This window comes from Nerophis ophidion, linkage group LG16, assembly GCF_033978795.1.
Source record: "Nerophis ophidion isolate RoL-2023_Sa linkage group LG16, RoL_Noph_v1.0, whole genome shotgun sequence".
NCBI classification, from domain to species: domain Eukaryota; kingdom Metazoa; phylum Chordata; class Actinopteri; order Syngnathiformes; family Syngnathidae; genus Nerophis; species Nerophis ophidion.
This window is the reverse complement of record NC_084626.1, coordinates 34207494-34225669: the sequence shown is the minus strand read 5'-3', so window position 1 is coordinate 34225669 and position 18176 is coordinate 34207494. Positions and strand designations below refer to the sequence as shown.

The 18176-nt window shown below is 40.3% G+C and overlaps 1 protein-coding gene across 2 annotated transcripts in view; it reads left to right on the top strand.

Annotated features, from left to right (window-relative positions):
* tafa4b (TAFA chemokine like family member 4b) overlaps positions 1-16939 on the top strand; it is a 92980-nt gene extending 76041 nt beyond the window's left edge. Inside the window, exons 4-6 of one of the 2 annotated variants that reach the window (XM_061874952.1) lie at positions 693-817; positions 3731-3758; positions 15796-16939. In XM_061874952.1, the coding sequence (XP_061730936.1) occupies positions 693-817; positions 3731-3758; positions 15796-15992 (350 nt within the window). In that variant the 3' untranslated portion in view covers positions 15993-16939. The remainder of the gene's footprint in view (positions 1-692; positions 818-3730; positions 3759-15795) is intronic. The other variant, XM_061874951.1, reaches the window with a different exon arrangement.
* Positions 16940-18176: the final 1237 nt, after the last annotated feature.

Here is an 18176-nt window from a genome sequence, read left to right as displayed (position 1 = left end):
TAAGTGGGAGAACTTGCGCAATCGGTGGCTGACTAAATACTTTTTTGCCCCACTATATATATATATATATATATATTTATTTATTTATTTATCTATTTTTTGGAATGCTGCTTTTATTTATTTATTAGATGCGTTTTGCTGAAAATGCACAAGCACTGTTTTTAATTGTATGTGATAATGCCTTTTATACTGTGTTTTGTTTTATGTACTGTATGTGAAGTCTGCAATAAAGCTTGATTGACTTCTGATTATTTGAGCCTGTCATACATTTCTCAGTCAACTGACTGACACATTACTGCCACAAATGGTGGAAAAATACATTAAAACGAGTACCGCTGCCACACATATGGACCACAGCTGAGAAACATATATTTTTGGTGGCTCATGGTCCAACAATGGCTTTATGGTTAGGAAACACTGGTCTAATTAATGACCACTCCAGCGTGTACCTAACCTTTCTCCGAGTCACAAGTCAGCTGGGATAGACTCCATTCCCTCAGCGATTCCTCAGCATAGATGACAAATGGATGTAAAGCCATACTAGTGATTAACATTATTGTGCTAGTATTCTCATGGCATGTTAGAAAAACTGCCTTTATATTGCACCTTGTCCTTATATTATGTATTTTATCATGCTGTTTATTCATTTATTTCCTGCTTTGTCTTTCCAATTTCCTTTTCCTATTCCTCAGCCTCCATTGTAATCCAGAAATGGTGGTGCCAGATGCATCCATGTATGGACGGAGAAGAATGTAAGGTCTTGCCTGACTTGACCGGCTGGTCCTGCAGCACCGGCAATAAAGTCAAAACTACAAAGGTGAGCATCCTTGTTTGAATTATATTATTCCAGTGACTACTATTTGCCCTCTTCTACTAGATTTCTGCCAGTGAAACTCTGTTCAAATACACTAGTTTGCGTTTTTTTTTTCTTTGGCTTTATTTTGGGATGCTTCCACAGACATGGGCAAATAAGATATTGTGCTGGAAGTCAGGGCTCAGTGGTGTCAACACAAAAGTGGCTTAGGGGCTTCTGTCATTCCTGCTCATGGCAAAAGTGACAATAATAAAGACAGGAGTACGGAATAGCCCGGTAAGTAAAATATATTTTGTGTAATGTGAAGAGACTCAAGAAGTAATTAGTCAATGTACGTCCGTCATATATCAGCAGGACCCTGAAATATATTCATTCCATTTCCATCATTCCTCTGGGAAGATGAAATCATTCTAAACGGAAGCAAATCAGAAGTGATCATGTTCAACTGTGCACAATTTTCCCCGCTCTTCTAACTCGTTTTGGAATGTTGCCACTTCCATATATAAAGCTCAAGTACTTAAAGTTTAAAGACCAAAACGTAACCTTATCTATCTCCCATCAAAAAGCCATCTAACATTCTCATGATGTCCTCCCCCAAAATATATAAATATATTACTTTCAGCTTGATTAACATTTGACGCTACTGAGATAGTCCTTCATCTTGAGCTCAATTGATTTTTTTATTTGAAAAAATAGCTTGTCTGAATTAATGTCTGGTAAACAGAGACTCCTCACAACTGATGACCTGCCCTTCACATTACACAAAAGTCTATCTTGGGGAAAAAAATAAATAAAGATTTTCGCCAATCTTTGGTGCACCCTGGATAAGTCGCCACCTCATCGCAGAAATAATGGCATAATAACTTAAAAATACATCTACAATTTCAGATTGTTTTCTTTGTTTTACTTTGGTCCAAAATTCAACAAACACATTCTGAAAATGTACATATCACAAATACTCCTCTTGACCAAACACTTCAAGTTAGTCGAAAATTCTGAGAAAAAAAAATGGTGCAGTTACAAAAACACCATGAAGAACACAATAAACTTAGACTTGGTCTCAGTATTACTACAAAGTCATTAACCTGTACGGCAAAGCCTATCTGGGATTGAACAAAATACCAAATAAATAGTAACTCCTCTCGGTATCAAATAACTAATTTATCATTTCCACATACAGTGGGGCAAAAAAGTATTTAGTCAGCCACCGATTGTGCAAGTTCTCCCACTTAAAATTATGACAGAGGTCTGTAATTTTCATCATAGGTTCACTTCAACTGTGAGAGACAGAATGTGAAAAAAAAATTCCAGGAATTCACATTGTAGGAATTTTAAATAATTTATTTGTAAATTATGGTGGAAAAAAAGTGGTCAACCATTCAAAGCTCTCACTGATGGAAGGAAGATATGGCTCAAAATCTCACGATACATGGCCCCATTCATTCTTTCCTTAACACGGATCAATCGTCCTGTCCCCTTAGCAGAAAAACAGCCCCAAAGCATGATGTTTCCACCCCCATGCTTCACAGTAGGTATGGTGTTCTTGGGATGCAACTCAGTATTCTTCTTCCTCCAAACACGACGTGTTGAGTTTGTACCAAAATGGATACCTGGATGATACAGCAGAGGATTGGGAGAATGTCATGTGGTCAGATGAAACCAAAATAAAACTTTTTGGTATAAACTCAACCCGTATAAACTGACCGTATTGCAATAAATCACACACTATTCACTTTCTTTAAATTTCCGCTGAATACAATAATTTTCACAGAACTATATCCAGGTGCAGTGTCTCATTCAGCATTTTAAGTGGGGTTACCAATTGTTTATTTTCAGTGATGGGCAGTAACAAGCTACAGGTAGCTAAGCTACGTAGCTTAACTACATTTCCCAGTAGTTTGGCGGTAGCTTTTCTTGTAGCTTAGCTACTTTTAGACTCATGTAGCTCAGTAGCTTACATCAAAGCTACAAGCTACATAGAGAAAAAATGGCCTGTGAATCCAGGCCCAAAAAATGATGGAGAAAATACAATGACCTGGATGAATGAAAACAACCATACATACGGAGAAAATTCATGATGATTGGTTGGTGTTCGTATGATTAATCACAACTGGCCAAAATTAGGGCGAAACATTACGAACTGGCCAATCAGAGGAAAGATAAGGTGGGTCATTAAAAATAGCAATCAAAATCATAACAGGCACGCACACTTATGTCATATGACGACAAGGGAGTCAGAGACAGAGGGATGCTTCAAGCTGCCGATTAAAAAAAAAAAAAAAACATACTTGAAAATGTTCTTTTAGTAATGAAGACGACCGTAGAAACCCCCCAATGATTTGTGTCCTCAGCCATATTTATACAAACATATGCGTTAAGAGAAAACAACGCACAAAACCTTAGTTTTTAGTTGTTTGCTCTGTAAATCACAACTACTCTCTTAATCTAAGATGAGCAAAACACAAATATAAGAACACACATTAAGGTGAATTGAGTTCATGAAAAGTTTTACTGGCCATAATCCTTACTAACTGTTCCCAAACAACACACAAGTCATTGTTTTTTTGTCAGGATACAGGTAGATGCTGTTTTTTTTTTTTTACTGTGGATAGAGAAAATGAATAACAATATAGGGGTGGGCCAAAGAAAAGGAAAACTAAATAAATACATACAGTGTGTCATGATCCGCTCCTCGGATCATGGCATATTCTGGTTTTGGTTCCTTTTTGTATTTCGTCTTGTTGTTTGACTTCCTTAGTTCCCGGTGGCACTTCCTGTTTTGTTCCGTTTCCATAATTACCCATTTGTGTCACCTGCCTTGTTTTTCACACGCACCTGCTTTTTGATTATCCCTTCTATTTAAGCCTGCCCTTGTTTTTCATTCGTTCTCGGATTCTCGTTTGCTATCCCATGCAGCAGGTGACGTCGCTCTTCTCGCATTGTGGTAAAGACTTTTTGTGTTCATTAGATTCAACGCTATTCTTTTGTTTGCTTGTCTGTAGTTTACATGCCAGCGCTTTTTGTTCCTTGTAGCTCCCATGCTAGTTCGGTTGGTCTGTCTCTAGTGCCTTTGTGCCAGTATTTCTGTTATTAGTTTGTTTTTTGTAGTTAGAAATAAATCATCCTTCCTACCTTCACGCTGTGTTCCATTCCGCTGCATCCAGGAGAGAACAAAACCTCACCACGATGCCAGCTAAGCGTCACACAGTGAGGTGCAGGGACCCCTACATGTAGTTTGTAGTTAAGAATAATGGACACATATTGGGTCCATTTGTACACTGTCAGTTACCTCAACATATATAGAAATGTCATTAAATGTAGTTACTTTTGCTGTGTAGCTCGCTAAAATTCTCTGGGGATAGCTTCTCCTGTAGCTTAGCTACATTTAATCAAGAGTAACTTGCCCATCACGGTTTATATTACTCCTGAAACCTTGGTGTCATATATTGAGTGGTACACAATTTCAGGATATTGTTGTGCTTCTGTTTTATTGATGCTCATTACAGAAAAAACTTGGTTACAAAGATATGTGGTTTCCCAATCAATCCCGTTGATAAATAGGAGTACGATTACTTTTCTTGGAACACTGCAGTCTGTGCCCTCTTTTCCTTTTTGACAGAGAAAAAGCACGGTGTTTTCGATGTAAATATAAACGGAATACAATGATTTGCAAATCATTTTCAACCCATATTCAGTTGAATATGCTACAAAGACAACATATTTCATGTTAAAACTGATAAACATTTTTTTGTTTGCCAATAATCAATAACTTTAGAATTTGATGCCAGCAACACGTGACAAAGAAGTTGGGAAAGGTGGCAATAAATACAGATAAAGTTGAGGAAATGCTCATCAAACACTTATTTGGAACATCTCACAGGTGGGTGCCATGATTTGGTATAAAAGCAGCTTCCATGAAATGCTAAGTAATTCACAAACAAGGATGGGGCGAGGGTCACCACTTTGTAAGCAAATTGTCAAACAGTTTTAGAACAACATTTCTCAACGAGCTATCCCAGTGGGCACAGAGACGTTTAATTAACGTTGAAACAACGTTACTTTCCCGTGTTGAAACAACGTTCGATTTGGGTTGAAAATGAAGGTTGGATCAACGTTTAAATACCGACGTTGAATCAACGTCAATGTTTCAACGTTGATTCAACTTTCAGTTTCTACCTAACAGAGACGTTTAATCAACGTTGAAACAACGTTACTCTCCCGTGTTGAAATAACGTTGGATTTGGGTTGAAAATGAAAGTTGGATCAACGTTTAAATACCAACGTTGAATCAACGTCAGTGTTTCAATGTTGATTCAACTTTCAGTTTCTACCTAACAGAGACGTTTAATCAACGTTGAAACAATGTTACTTTCCCGTGTTGAAATAACGTTGGATTTGGGTTGAAAATGAAAGTTGGATCAACGTTTAAATACCGACGTAGAATCTACGTCAATGTTTCAACGTTGATTCAACTTTCAGTTTCAACCTAAGATCAACCAACCAATTATCAATGTAATATCAACCATTATATAAATATAATTAAAGACAACAAAACATAGTGCATATATAGCTCCAGCCTGAATCCTGTTAATGCAAAATTAAAATTAAGTACAAAGAAAATGGTGAATGTCAATCGATATAATTCTTTATTTAGCCTGTCATGCCCATCCTATTCCTCCCTTCCGTCCAGGGGTATATTTCAGTTTATTTTTTATGGCATCATGGACCATCGTTTCGGTTCCCTTCTCGGTATCCAAGACACTAGCTGTAAACAGGCAAAAATAATACAAATTAATTAAAGGTGCATGTGATTTACCCCAATCAAGTTAATGTAATTATTAAACACACACACAAACTCACCTGTGACTAAATCGAGCAGCTTCGTCTCGGCAAAGCTATTTTTTTCCCCCTCTCCCCTTCATGTTCAGATCGGACATGAATTCATTTGTCATGAGCCTGAAATTGAACACGCAAGTCATACATGCAGGCCAAAAAGTACGGAATTTTGCATTATTATAATTCCCGATCTAGCACTCATAGATTAGAATTTGGGTCTTACATCGCCTATTTTCAATATTTACAAAGAGAAAGAGGAAAATACCTGTCCATGATGGTGCTTAAACAGCTCTTTAAGTCATATCCACCAATCTTTGAGAGCCTGGCTGTCTGCAAATATACAAGAGAATGTGTTTAGCATACACTGGGGGAAGGGGCTGGCAAACACATACATACATTCAAGTATAGGGCCTGTTTTATTTACACGTGTTTTATCTACACGATTTCATAACCTGAAATTTCTATCTAAATACAATAATATTTCCGATGTAAAAACAGCTACACAATTATAATGTTATAATTACTTACCAGCAAATCTTTCTTGCTTGGTTGAGTTTTTATCAACTCGTCAAGGTCGAGTAGTTCCTCCACTGTCTCCAATTTCTGCACATGGAAGGACAGTTTTATCAAAAAATTATCCTTTTTGCTATCATATGTATCATAGCAAGTGTACTGTGTCGTTCCATATGCATAAACTGAAATCATTGGTACATTGCCTTGTATTAACGTTCTGCTTTTCAATTACTGGTAGTGGTACATGTACATAGACTTAGGGGCAGACCTGATGAAACGTGGGGAGGGTATGTTTTTTTGGGGAAAAAAAGAGATTGGTTAGCAAAAACTGAAAAATAAATAGTTTGTTCTCCTGACGTGTATATATATATAAAAAAAAGTTTGCTCCGTCCGGTAAGCTCTGCAAAAAAAAAAAAGTTGGTTGCCTTCTTGTGCCAAGAGAAAAAACTTTGTACCCCCCAAAAATGTCTGCGCTCCGTGCAGTCTTTTATTGTCAATCATAAAATATCTTTGAACAAAATCTGTCTGGATATTTTATTGTCATATATTTTAGTATACATTTTGGCCAACAGGTCAACAGTGAAACCATTTGGAAGTTTCAATACTTGACAAAAGCCCTTGTAATAGCAGTACTGGCCTTATCAGTAAAATAAAAAAATAAGTAAAGATCATAGCATTTAATATTACATGGATCCTTTTATGGGCGACCCGTGGACTTGCCTTTTGAGACAAAGCCTTGCTAACAAGTCAAACTAATTAAAAAGTACCTGTACTTAAAATAAACTGGCAACATTTTAAATAGACATTAAAATGAGCCAGAAAAACCTAACTGCCATCCAGACGGGTGTTTTGAAGATCAAAATCAAGAGGAGGTAAATTAATACAGTGACTGGCGCGGCTGTAAAAGACAATGGGTACAGAACCAAAAAAAAATTGTTTATTTTGTGTTAGCCTGGAAAAACAATTGTTTGCTTTTGGGCAGGTGGGGAAAAAATTGTTGTCTGCTTGGGGAGAAAAAAAAAAGTTTGCTCAGGTCCAGTTTATACAGTCAAAATAAACGTGTTCCTGCAACCCTCTTGTGAAAGGGCCAAAATTATATCGATATAAATAACCAGTATTATCTCAAGGTACAAACCTGAATCTTTATGGACGTCGATGGTTTTCTTTGCAGTGAAATAGTTCGATTTCCAATTCAAATCTTCGCTCTTAGTCTTGCTTGCTGGACTGGAAAGGAAATACTTCAGCACGCATGCACACAAGCTTGGCTTTTAGTTCACGCTGCCATCAAGCAGCGGTTTCGTTGAAAACTGTCGCAAGTGGCCGATGCGCGCAGAATGTTTGGCAAGTTGAATTGTACACGTTGAAACGACGTTGAAAAGACGATGTCCCCCAATGATGAAAACAAACCAGATTTGCAACATATGGTGTGGTGGGGTCAGTTGGTTGTGATTTGGTTGGGATATGGTTGAGTGACGTCGTGACGTAATTTCAACCTCACCTCGACGTTGAACTAAGGACGGGTGCCCACTGGGATTGCAAGGAATTTAGGGATTTTACCATATACGGTCCGTAAAATCATCAAAAGATTCAGAGAATCTGGAGAAATAACTCCACGTAAGCGATGATATTACGGACCTTTGTTCCCTCAGGTGGTACTGCATCAAAACCCGACATCTGTGTGTAAAGGATATCACCACATAGGGTCAGGAATACTTCATAAAACCACTGTCAGTAACTATAGTTGGTCGCTACATCTGTAAGTGCGAGTTAAAACTCTGCTATGCAAAGCAAAACCCGTTTATCAACAATACCCAGGAACACCGCCGACTTCGCTGGGCCCGAGCTCATCTATGATGGACTGATGCAAAGTGGAAAAGTGGTCTGTGGTCCGACAAGTCCACATTTGAAATTATATTTGGAAATTGTGGACATGGATGCAGCTCATTTTTACACTTATTAAACTCATCTCCCAGGCCGCTTAAAACTGTTGGTGTGCCTGATCCAGCCCGCGGTCTGCATTTTTGACATCATTCTCTAGACTCTTATTATTCTTCTTGTTGATTTCCTGTCAATATCTGCTTACTTTCTGCTGTAGCGTGATTCCATATAAGCTTCTTAAACTTTACTAAGCACTTAAAAGCCTACGGAAATGAAATTTTCTCATTTAATCGGGGATAGCAGGTCCATTCTATGTGTCATACTTGATCATTTCGCGATATTGCCATATTTTTGCTGAAAAGATTTAGTATAGAACATCGACGATAAAAGTTTGCAACTTTTGGTTGCTAATAAAAAAGCGTAGCCTTTACCGGAAGTAGCAGACGATGTGCGCGTGACGTCACCAGTGTGAGGGCTCCTCACTTCCTCACATTGTTTATAATCACAGCTTCCAGCAGCAATAGCTATTCGGACCGAGAAAGCGACAATTTCCCAATTAATTTGAGCGAGGATGAAAGATTTGTGGATTAGGAAAGTTAGAGTGAGGCACTAAAAAAAGAAAAAGAACGACGGCTCCAGGCTGCGGCAGTGGTAGCGTTTCAGATGTAATTAGACACATTTACTAGGATAATTCTGGAAAATTCCTTATCTGCTTATTGTGTTAATAGTATTTTAGTGAGATTAGATGAGTAAAGTCATACCTGAAAGTCGGATGGCAGCAGTGAACGCCAGTGTCTCAGAGAGAAGCCGACGAGGAGCCAAGATCACAGCTGCCTTTTTGACAGCTACAGGAGAAGGTCCCATAATCCACTGAAGTCTCTGGTAAGAGCCGACAATTTTCACATCCAAAAACTTGCTGGTTAACGTAGAGAAAAATGTTCGCTTGACCGTTCTGTGTTAAAGCTTCACAACAAAAACAAAGAAACACCGACTGTGTCTCGGTGCTAAAGGCAGCTGCAATTCGCCGCTTTCCACCAACAGCATTATTTTTTATAGTCTCCATTATTAATTGAACAAATTGCAAAAGATTCAGCAACACAGTTGTCCAAATTACTGTGTAATTATGAGATGAAAAGAGACAACTTTTAGCTGTAACTGGTGCTGGGCTAAAATGTCCCCTCCAACCAATAACGTCAAAAGAACGTGTCATCATACGGGTCATCATTCCGCGACGTTTCGACAAGAAACTCTGCGGGAAATTTAAAATGGTAATTCAGTATACTAAACCGGCCGTATTGGCATGTGTTGCAATGTTAATTATTCATCATTGATATATAAACTATCAGACTGCGTGGTCGGTAGTAGTGGGTTTCAGTAGGCCTTTAATCCTTGGTGTTATTAAAAGCTAGCTTAGCGATTAGTTTAGCTATTAGCATGCCTGCTCCTGGCTTGCTATCGCTGTGTAGCATGTTTAGCCTCATTCTCCAGTGATAATGAAACGTGATTATGACGCTTAAGAAACTAGAAAGTCAAGCTTATTTGCTGTAATGGAGGTGACTATTACTAATTAGAGGAGCGGCTCCACACTTTGTACGGAGACATATAATTAGCTGCTTGTTGATTTTCAGCCAGGTGACCAAAAGTTAATAGTATCAATCAAACGGGATTAGTGTTTGTGATGATGATTGGAGGTAGGGCGATTGGCACATTGATAGTTAATGACGCAAACCAAGAAGCTCAGTATCACCCATCACACACAAATGCTGACGATAGAATGTTCTAAACTGCCACTCTGATTGGATAATATTTTTTTTAAATGCTCAATTTTTCCAGGACAAAAACCTACCTTTTCGTGTGGACAATATGCATTATTAAAAATATGAGCATGAGTGTCGTGAACCCTGGATGGGTGGATGGCAGGCAAATTGCAGTGAGAATCACAAAACAAAAATAGTGCAGTAGGGAAGCAGAGAAAGAGCTTTGCAGCATAGAGGTACAAAGAACAAAAGTCAAGCATATAAAGCAGGGGTAGGGAACCTATGGCTCTAGAGCCAGATGTGGCTCTTTTGATGACTGCACCTGGCTCTCAGATAAATCTTAGCTGACATTGCTTAACACGATAAGTAATGAATAATTCCGCTGGTAATCAGTGTCAAAAATAACGTTCAAAATATAAAACATTCTCATGCATTTTCATCCATCCATCCGGTTTCTACCGCACCTGTTCAAGAAGTCGTATTAATGGTAAGAAGTATTGCATTTATTGTTGGTTAGCCTCAGAAAAACTATGTTATTAAAAAAAAATAAAAATGTTGGTCTTTCTTTAAAATGCACGCATATAGTTGTATTCAGTGTTTTAAAAAAAATAAAAAATTATATGGCTCTCACGGAAATACTTTAAAAAATATTTGGCTTGTATGGCTCTCTCTGCCAAAAAGGTTCCCGACCCCTGATATAAAGCATCCTGATTGGCAACCAGGAACAGTGGTGTTCCGTAATATCGCTAAAATTCATTCCATTTTTTCCACTAACGGCGCTGAGATCATTATCCATGCGTTTGTTACGTCTCGCCTCGATTACTGTAACATATTATTTTCGGGTCTCCCCATGTCTAGCATTAAAAGATTACAGTTGGTACAAAATTCGGCTGCTAGACTTTTGACAAGAACAAGAAAGTTTGATCATATTACACCTATACTGGCTCACCTGCACTGGCTTCCTGTGCACTTAAGATGTGACTTTAAGGTTTTACTACTTACGTATAAAATACTACACGGTCTAGCTCCATCCTATCTTGCCGATTGTATTGTACCATATGTCCCGGCAAGAAATCTGCGTTCAAAAGACTCCGGCTTATTAGTGATTCCCAGAGCCCAAAAGAAGTCTGCGGGATATAGAGCTTTTTCCGTTCGGGCTCCGGTACTCTGGAATGCCCTCCCGGTAACAGTTCGAGATGCTACCTCAGTAGAAGCATTTAAGTCTCACCTTAAAACTCATTTGTATTCTCTAGCCTTTAAATAGACCTCCTTTTTAGACCAATTGATCTGCTGTTTCTTCTCTTTTTCTCCTCCGTCCCACTCTCCCTTGTGGAGGGGGTCTGGTCCGGTGGCCATGGATGAAGTACTGGCTGTCCAGAGTCGGGACCCAGGATGGACTGCTCGTCCAGAGTCGGGACCCAGGATGGACCGCTCGCCTGTATATCGGCTGGGGACATCTCTGCACTGCTGACCCGCCTCTGCTTGGGGTTGTTTCCTGTTGGCTCCACTGTGAACGGGACTCTCGCTGCTGTGTTGGATCCACTTTGGACTGGACTCTCGCAGTTGTGTTGGATCCACTATGGATTGAACTTTCACAGTATCATGTTAGACCCGCTCGACATCTATTGCTTTCGGTCCCCTAGTGGTGCGGGGGTTGTCCACATATGCGGTCCTCTCCAAGGTCTCTCATAGTCATCATTGTCACCGACGTCCCACTGGGAGTGAGTTTTCCTTGCCCTTATGTGGGCTCTGTCAAGGATGTCGTTGTGGTTTGTGCAGCCCTTTGAGACACTAATGATTTAGGGCTATATAAATAATCTTTGATTGATTGATTGATTGATTGTTCTGATCGCAAATCCGTGACGGGCAAGGAAGTCAGTGCCCACACAGGAGAAATAGTGAAAAAGTAGGCAAGCGAGAAATGGAAAAAATATTAAGAGCGGTGGACAGGAAATAAAGCTAAATACTAGAAACTAATAACTTTGGTCATGAGAGATCCTGAAAAAGAGTCTCAGGAAGTTCTATTTGCATTATCACTTCTCAATATGGGAAGTGGAGAGGACACAGGATATCTGTTTTGAGGCTGTGTACATTTAATAAATAATTTATCGAATTAGTTGTCAATGTTTAAAATATAGTTTGCGTCAGAGATGACTCAGGCGTGGGCACGTCTGCGCACGGCGGAACAGGGAGAGCAGGTGCACTTTCACAGGTGCAAGGAGAAGTTGTTCAGAGGGAAGCCACACAGGCACCATAAGAGTAATTGCTGAAGCACTGGAATTACAGCACAACATCTGTCGCATTCATTAGACTGCATTATGTGACTTGGGCCTTCTGTGGAGGTTTTACAATTAAGCATCATAATTTAGTTGGTAAGTAGGATATACTGAGGAACTGAGACACTGCTGGGCGTAGCCAGCCCAGAGGTGGAGGGTTTAATGACCGTAGACCTATTACCAACTCTGGGAACGATCGGACAATTATCTGTTGACTTTCTGCATCATTTCTGTCTTTTTTGTCATTCCTACTGTGTCACTAACTGATCAACTCGGACGGGAAAGGAGCTGAAGTGCTGACTGCATCCGTGGACATTAATTTGTATTTGCAAGGTGATTTAAAAGCAGTCAGCTGTTACTTGCGAGACTGAGGCAGATGTCACTGGTGACTGTCGCAATGAGACATCGATACCATGGCAACCGTTTGCATGACCCTGGTCGCTCGCTCTCTCTTCCTCGTTATTGTCCTGCACTTCTCTGTCCGCTCATGACCTCCCCTCCCAACATCAACATTGCATTCACCTTGTATGTATTGGTCCAGTCTTCTTTACTTCCACACAGCGTCAGTGAGCTGTGCAAAGATGGACAAATCGTGTCTGACCACAGAAACGCTAGTAAATAAGTAGCAGCTGCAGGATAGCACGTCATAACAGGCCTGTTTCACACATCTACTGTACTTGTGGACTACAGTGACTATTAGCACTCATTTACGCAGATAAGTATGCAACATTTCTGTTTTAAATAACTGTTTGACATATCCATCCATCCATTTTTCTGCCGCTTATTCCCTTTGGGGTTGCGGGGGGCGCTGGTGCTTATATCAGCTACAATCGGGCGGAAGGTGGCGTACACCCTGGACAAGTCACCACCTCATCGCAGGGCCAACACAGATAGACAGACAACATTCACACTCACATTCACACACTAGGGCCAATTTAGTGTTGCCAATCAACCTATCCCCAGGTGCATGTCTTTGGAATGACAATGACATATAATGGAATATAAATTAATCATAATTTTTGCAGAAATATTGGTTTAGGACAGGGGTGTCAAAGTCATTTTAGCTCAGAAGCCGCATGGAGGAAAATATATTCCCAAGTGGGCCGGTATGGTAAAATCATGGCATGATAACTTAAAAATAAAGACAACTCTATATATCAATCAATCAATCAATGATTATTTATATAGCCCTAAATCATTAGTGTCTCAAAGAGCTGCACAAACCGCAACGACATCCTCGGTAGAGCCCACATAAGGGCAAGGAAAACTCACACCCAGTGGGACGTCGGTGACAATGATGACTATGAGAAACCTTGGAGAGGACCGCATACAAATTACTAAATAAATACAATAGATTTGGTTCATTCATGAACCATCTAGTGTTTTGAACATATTCGATACTTTATCAGAATCAGATGTACTTTATTAAACCCCAAGGGGAAATGACGATGTTTAGCTCAATCCCGGGGGGAATATTCAGTCTAAGCCTGGGCCCCTGGAGAGAGGGTCCAGACTGAGGCCAAGAAAGAAAAAAACTCAAAGCCATAGCACACATAAACATGTTTGTGTAAGGAGGAAATATCAAAAAACACAGAGGACATTAAATACATTAAAAGAGCGCAGCTGATTCAACAGCTGCCACTCCAGCAGTGCCATTTTTACATACGGCTACAAAAGTAAAAAAAATTTAAAATTAACCAATAATATATATATTGCGCACACTTGATTGCACCATGCATAGACAAACAATCACATCAAATCAACTTTATTCAAAAAGCACATTTAAAATTTTACCACAGGGGTAGCCAAAGTGCTGTAGATTAGGCAGGTTAAAAGATAACAAGAAAAACAAGCAAACACAACACAAACAGAGCATGATAAAAAAAATAAAAAAATAAAACATAAAAACAGGTTCACAGCAGGTGCATTATAAGACGCCATAGCAGGATGGAGATCACTGAGTGTCAAAGGCCATGGAATAAAAGTGTGTTTTTAAGAGCGATTTAAAAAAGGAAGAGTAGAGGCCTGTCTGACACTCAAAGGTAAGTCGTTTTAGAGCTTGGGAGCAGCAGCGGCAAAAGCTCTGTCACCTCTAAGCTTCAGCCTTGTGTCAGGGACTGTCAACAGCAGCTGACCAACCAAACAAAAACATCCTTTCAACCCTCACAAACACTGTGGTGGCCTCTGCGGTGTTCCACGCCATCGTCTGCTGGGATGGGGGGAGCAATGCCTGAGACAGGAGCAGACCCAACAAAGCAACCAAGAGAGCCAACTCCACCCTCGGCTGCCCATTAACTCTCCGCCAGTGTCCAGTCTGCATGGATGAGCGAGGATGATTTCATGGAATTATATTTAAATAGCGCTTTTCTCTAGAGAGTCAAAGTGCTTTACATATAATATACAGAACAACACTGATTTAAATATAAAGATAACAAACTAAGAATCAACAGAAGAAAGTTCATTTAAAGGCCTACTGAAACCCACTACTACCGACCACTCAGTCTGATAGTTTATATATCAATGATGAAATATTAACATTGCAACACATGCCAATACGGCCTTTTTAGTTGACTAAATTGCAATTTTAAATTTCCCGCAAGTTTCTTGTTGAAAACGTCGCGGAATGATGACGCGTACGCGTGACGTCACGGACTGTAAGGAAATATTAGCGCTGCACCAAAAAAGGCTAAAAATCATCTCTGTTCTTGGCATAATTACACAGTATTTTGGATGTCTGTGTTGCTGAATCTTTTGTAATTTGTTCATTTAATAATGGAGACTATAAAAAGCAATGCTGTTGGTGGAAAGCGGTGGATTGCCGCTGTCTTTAGCACCGAGACACAGCCGGTGTTTCTTTGTTTTTTGTGAAGCGGAGCGGTCAAGCGAACATGTTTTCTCTACGTCAACCAGCATGTTTTTGGATGGGGAAATTGTGATATATATCTTACCGGAGACATGAATGGATTATTCGTCGTCCTGCAGCAGCTGTCATGTCAAAAAGGCAGCTGTGAGCTTGGCTCCACGGCTTCTCTCTGAGACACTGCGTGTTCACTGCAGCCATCCGACCTCGAGGTATGTCTTTACAATCTTTACAATATCACTAAAACACTATTAAAACAATAAGCAGATAAGGGATCTTCCAGAATTATCCTAGTAAATGTGTCTAAAAACATCTGAATCGCTTACAATGCAATCACCATTTTTTTTTCACTTTATTGTATTTTTTTTTCTAGTCCTTCGCTATCAATATCATCATCCACAAATCTTTCATCCTCGCTCAAATTAATGGGGAAATTGTCGTTTTCTCGGTCCGAATAGCTCTTTCTGTTGGAGGCTCCCATTATAAACAATGTGAGGATGTGAGGAGCCCTCACACGGGTGACGTCATCGTCTGCGACTTCCGGTACAGGCAAGGCTTTTTTACTAGCGACCAAATGTTGCGAAATTTATCGTCGATGTTTTCTACTAAATCCTTTCAGCAAAAATATGGCAATATCTCGGAATGATCAAGTATGACACATAGAATGGACCTGCTATCCCCGTTTAAATAAGAAAATCTCATTTCTATGTTATCCCTCTCTCCAACAGTGTCTGTTGCAGTCGGTTATGCAAATGAGGCGATGTGGTGATTTAGTGACTTTTCCTATTTGAGAAATTGTCAACACTCAATCCAACCAATCCAGTGTCTAATTATTTGCTATCATCTGTTCTTTTGTTTCAGGTGACACGATAACAAAAGCGCTACTTGACCAAGAGGAACCATGGAATTTTCCAAGCGGAATGACAAATTTACTGTACAATGGAAGAAAATATGATCACACACCAAGACAAAATGCATCCTCTGTAGATGACGTGCTTGCGGCTATGGTGAGGAGACCACAACTTCGGAACACCCAGGGTACAAGTGAAATGGATTAAGATTCTTATTTTGAAGCCCTGGACAAAGTGTGGATTGATCGGGACGTCAATTCTTAAGCATTTTCAAAGTATATCTCTCAGCAACGCATTGGTGGATGAGTGCGACGTGCAACACAAGATATACGTAGACACACATTCTGTCCTTTTGTTAACATTTAGAGCCTCTATACTGGAAAAAAGAGATATCAGCTCATAGCAAATTAGCATCGAACTGCTCTTGTGGGTCAAGTCACCGCCGCAAAGACTGTTTTGTGCGAGTCAATTTGCAGTTCTAATTAGGAATTGCAGTGTACTCTAGGACCATAACAACATATTAAAAATTAATGTATGATATTTGCACTAGTTGGAATCTTTCGGGAATGTTTTTGTTTTTTCCGCAGCATCACTCCGTGGAGGTCATAGAGAATTTAAAAAGTGCAACTTCTTGTAAAAACCTGACATTTAAAGAGTAGATAAATATACGAGTAAATGATGTCTCGCCAGGTTGAAAATGTGTCATCAGTTAAATTGCTGCAATATAAACTAGCAAAGTGGGATCATCCCATCTTTTTTTTTTTTGTGTAGTTCTGTGACATCTCGAATGCCCTCTGTTGAAAAGGAGACTCATAAAAGGTTGATATTGTAAATGAGGTGCAGTTGTCTTTATTAGTAACACCTGCTGTTTCCTCTCCGGACGTCTCAAGCTTGTAATGTGCAAAACAACTTTACAGAATGAGGGTCATTTGGAAGTACCTTTACGAGGAGTTGGAGGTGTTTGTGATTTCCCCCCTGGAAGCCTTTCTGCATCAATATTTCAGTGAGATATGGTGAAATAATTGCGACAGATAATGGCAGTTCGACCCTTTCCCCCCCTCACAGGATGATTGTGTCAGTGCTGCTGCAACCCCAAACAACCATCTTAGATCCGTCTATTAATTCTCTCCATCCCGCCTCGGCTTTTATAATCCCTCTTTTTTTCTCCACCCTGACTCGGCAACACTTTTATACTAGTGAGTTACTTTTGTTTTCAGGATTTCCCAAATCCATTATTTCTTGTGCGTTCTTCCCAAAATGTGCCTGTCTGATATGTGAATGTGTCGGGTCATTGTGTCTCGGGGTAAGGCCCGCTGGGGGGACGATCCTCTCCGAATGAGGCTCTGTGCTTTCAGTCATGCTGCTTTATGAGCTATGATAAATCTGCAGGAGATGAGTTTGTGCCTCCTCTGCTCCTGTGCTCAGCTTTGAGCCAGAGGAGGGCTGGGAGGCAGGAGGACAGGGAGGGGTGCAGGCCTACTAGTGGCAGGCAGCTCCACGCTCTCATTACTGAGGGGCCAGCATAGCGCCGGGCTTCTCTCGGGACCGCTGACATGGAATATTTTTAGGCCTGTGTTGCAGCACTGCGGCGTTGCCACAGTGACCTCTCGCCTCGAGCAGCTTCTCAGCAACAACTGTTTAGAACAGGGGTGCCCAAAGTACGGCCCGCCGAGTTGTTTCGTTGGGCTGGCCAAAGCTACTTAAATCTAAAGCATTATTATTAATCCATCCATTCATCCATCCATTTTCTACCGCTTGTCCTGTTTGGGGTAGCAGATAAACCGCGGGTCGGGCGGTTGACATGACGAAAAAATAGATTTTAATTAGATTCGGGCGGGTGGCGGTTGAACCATCCGGAAATATTTGATATGCATGGTTCTGTGGTCGGTATCCTTTGCCATTTGAAGTGCCATTTAAGACCCGTGTCATAAAGCGAAGTGACTGCCGGTAGACACCCAGATAATAATTGTTAGGACGTGCTATGAAGCTATTGGCTTTGTCGCCTACTACTACATGTACGATCTGCTTGTCAGTCCAGCATTCATGTTGTGTGTGGCTTTCGCGGTAACTCGTACACGACTGCAAGGCATACTGGGTGACACAGAGTACACTAATGGTTGTGATATAAACACTCTTAGTAATATGCGCCACGCTGTGAAGCCACACCTATTAAAAACGACAAACACATTTCGGGAGAACATCCTCACAGTAACACAACATTAACGCAACACAACAAATACCCAGAATCCTTTGTATTCATGACAAAACCTGACTATTTTATACACCATCTAGCAGCAAACCCCGCCCCGTGCGTCGGTAAGGTGGGCAGGGTTGGGGCGCGGGGGTGTAAAATATATTCAGGAATTGTCATGAATACAAAGGATTATGGGT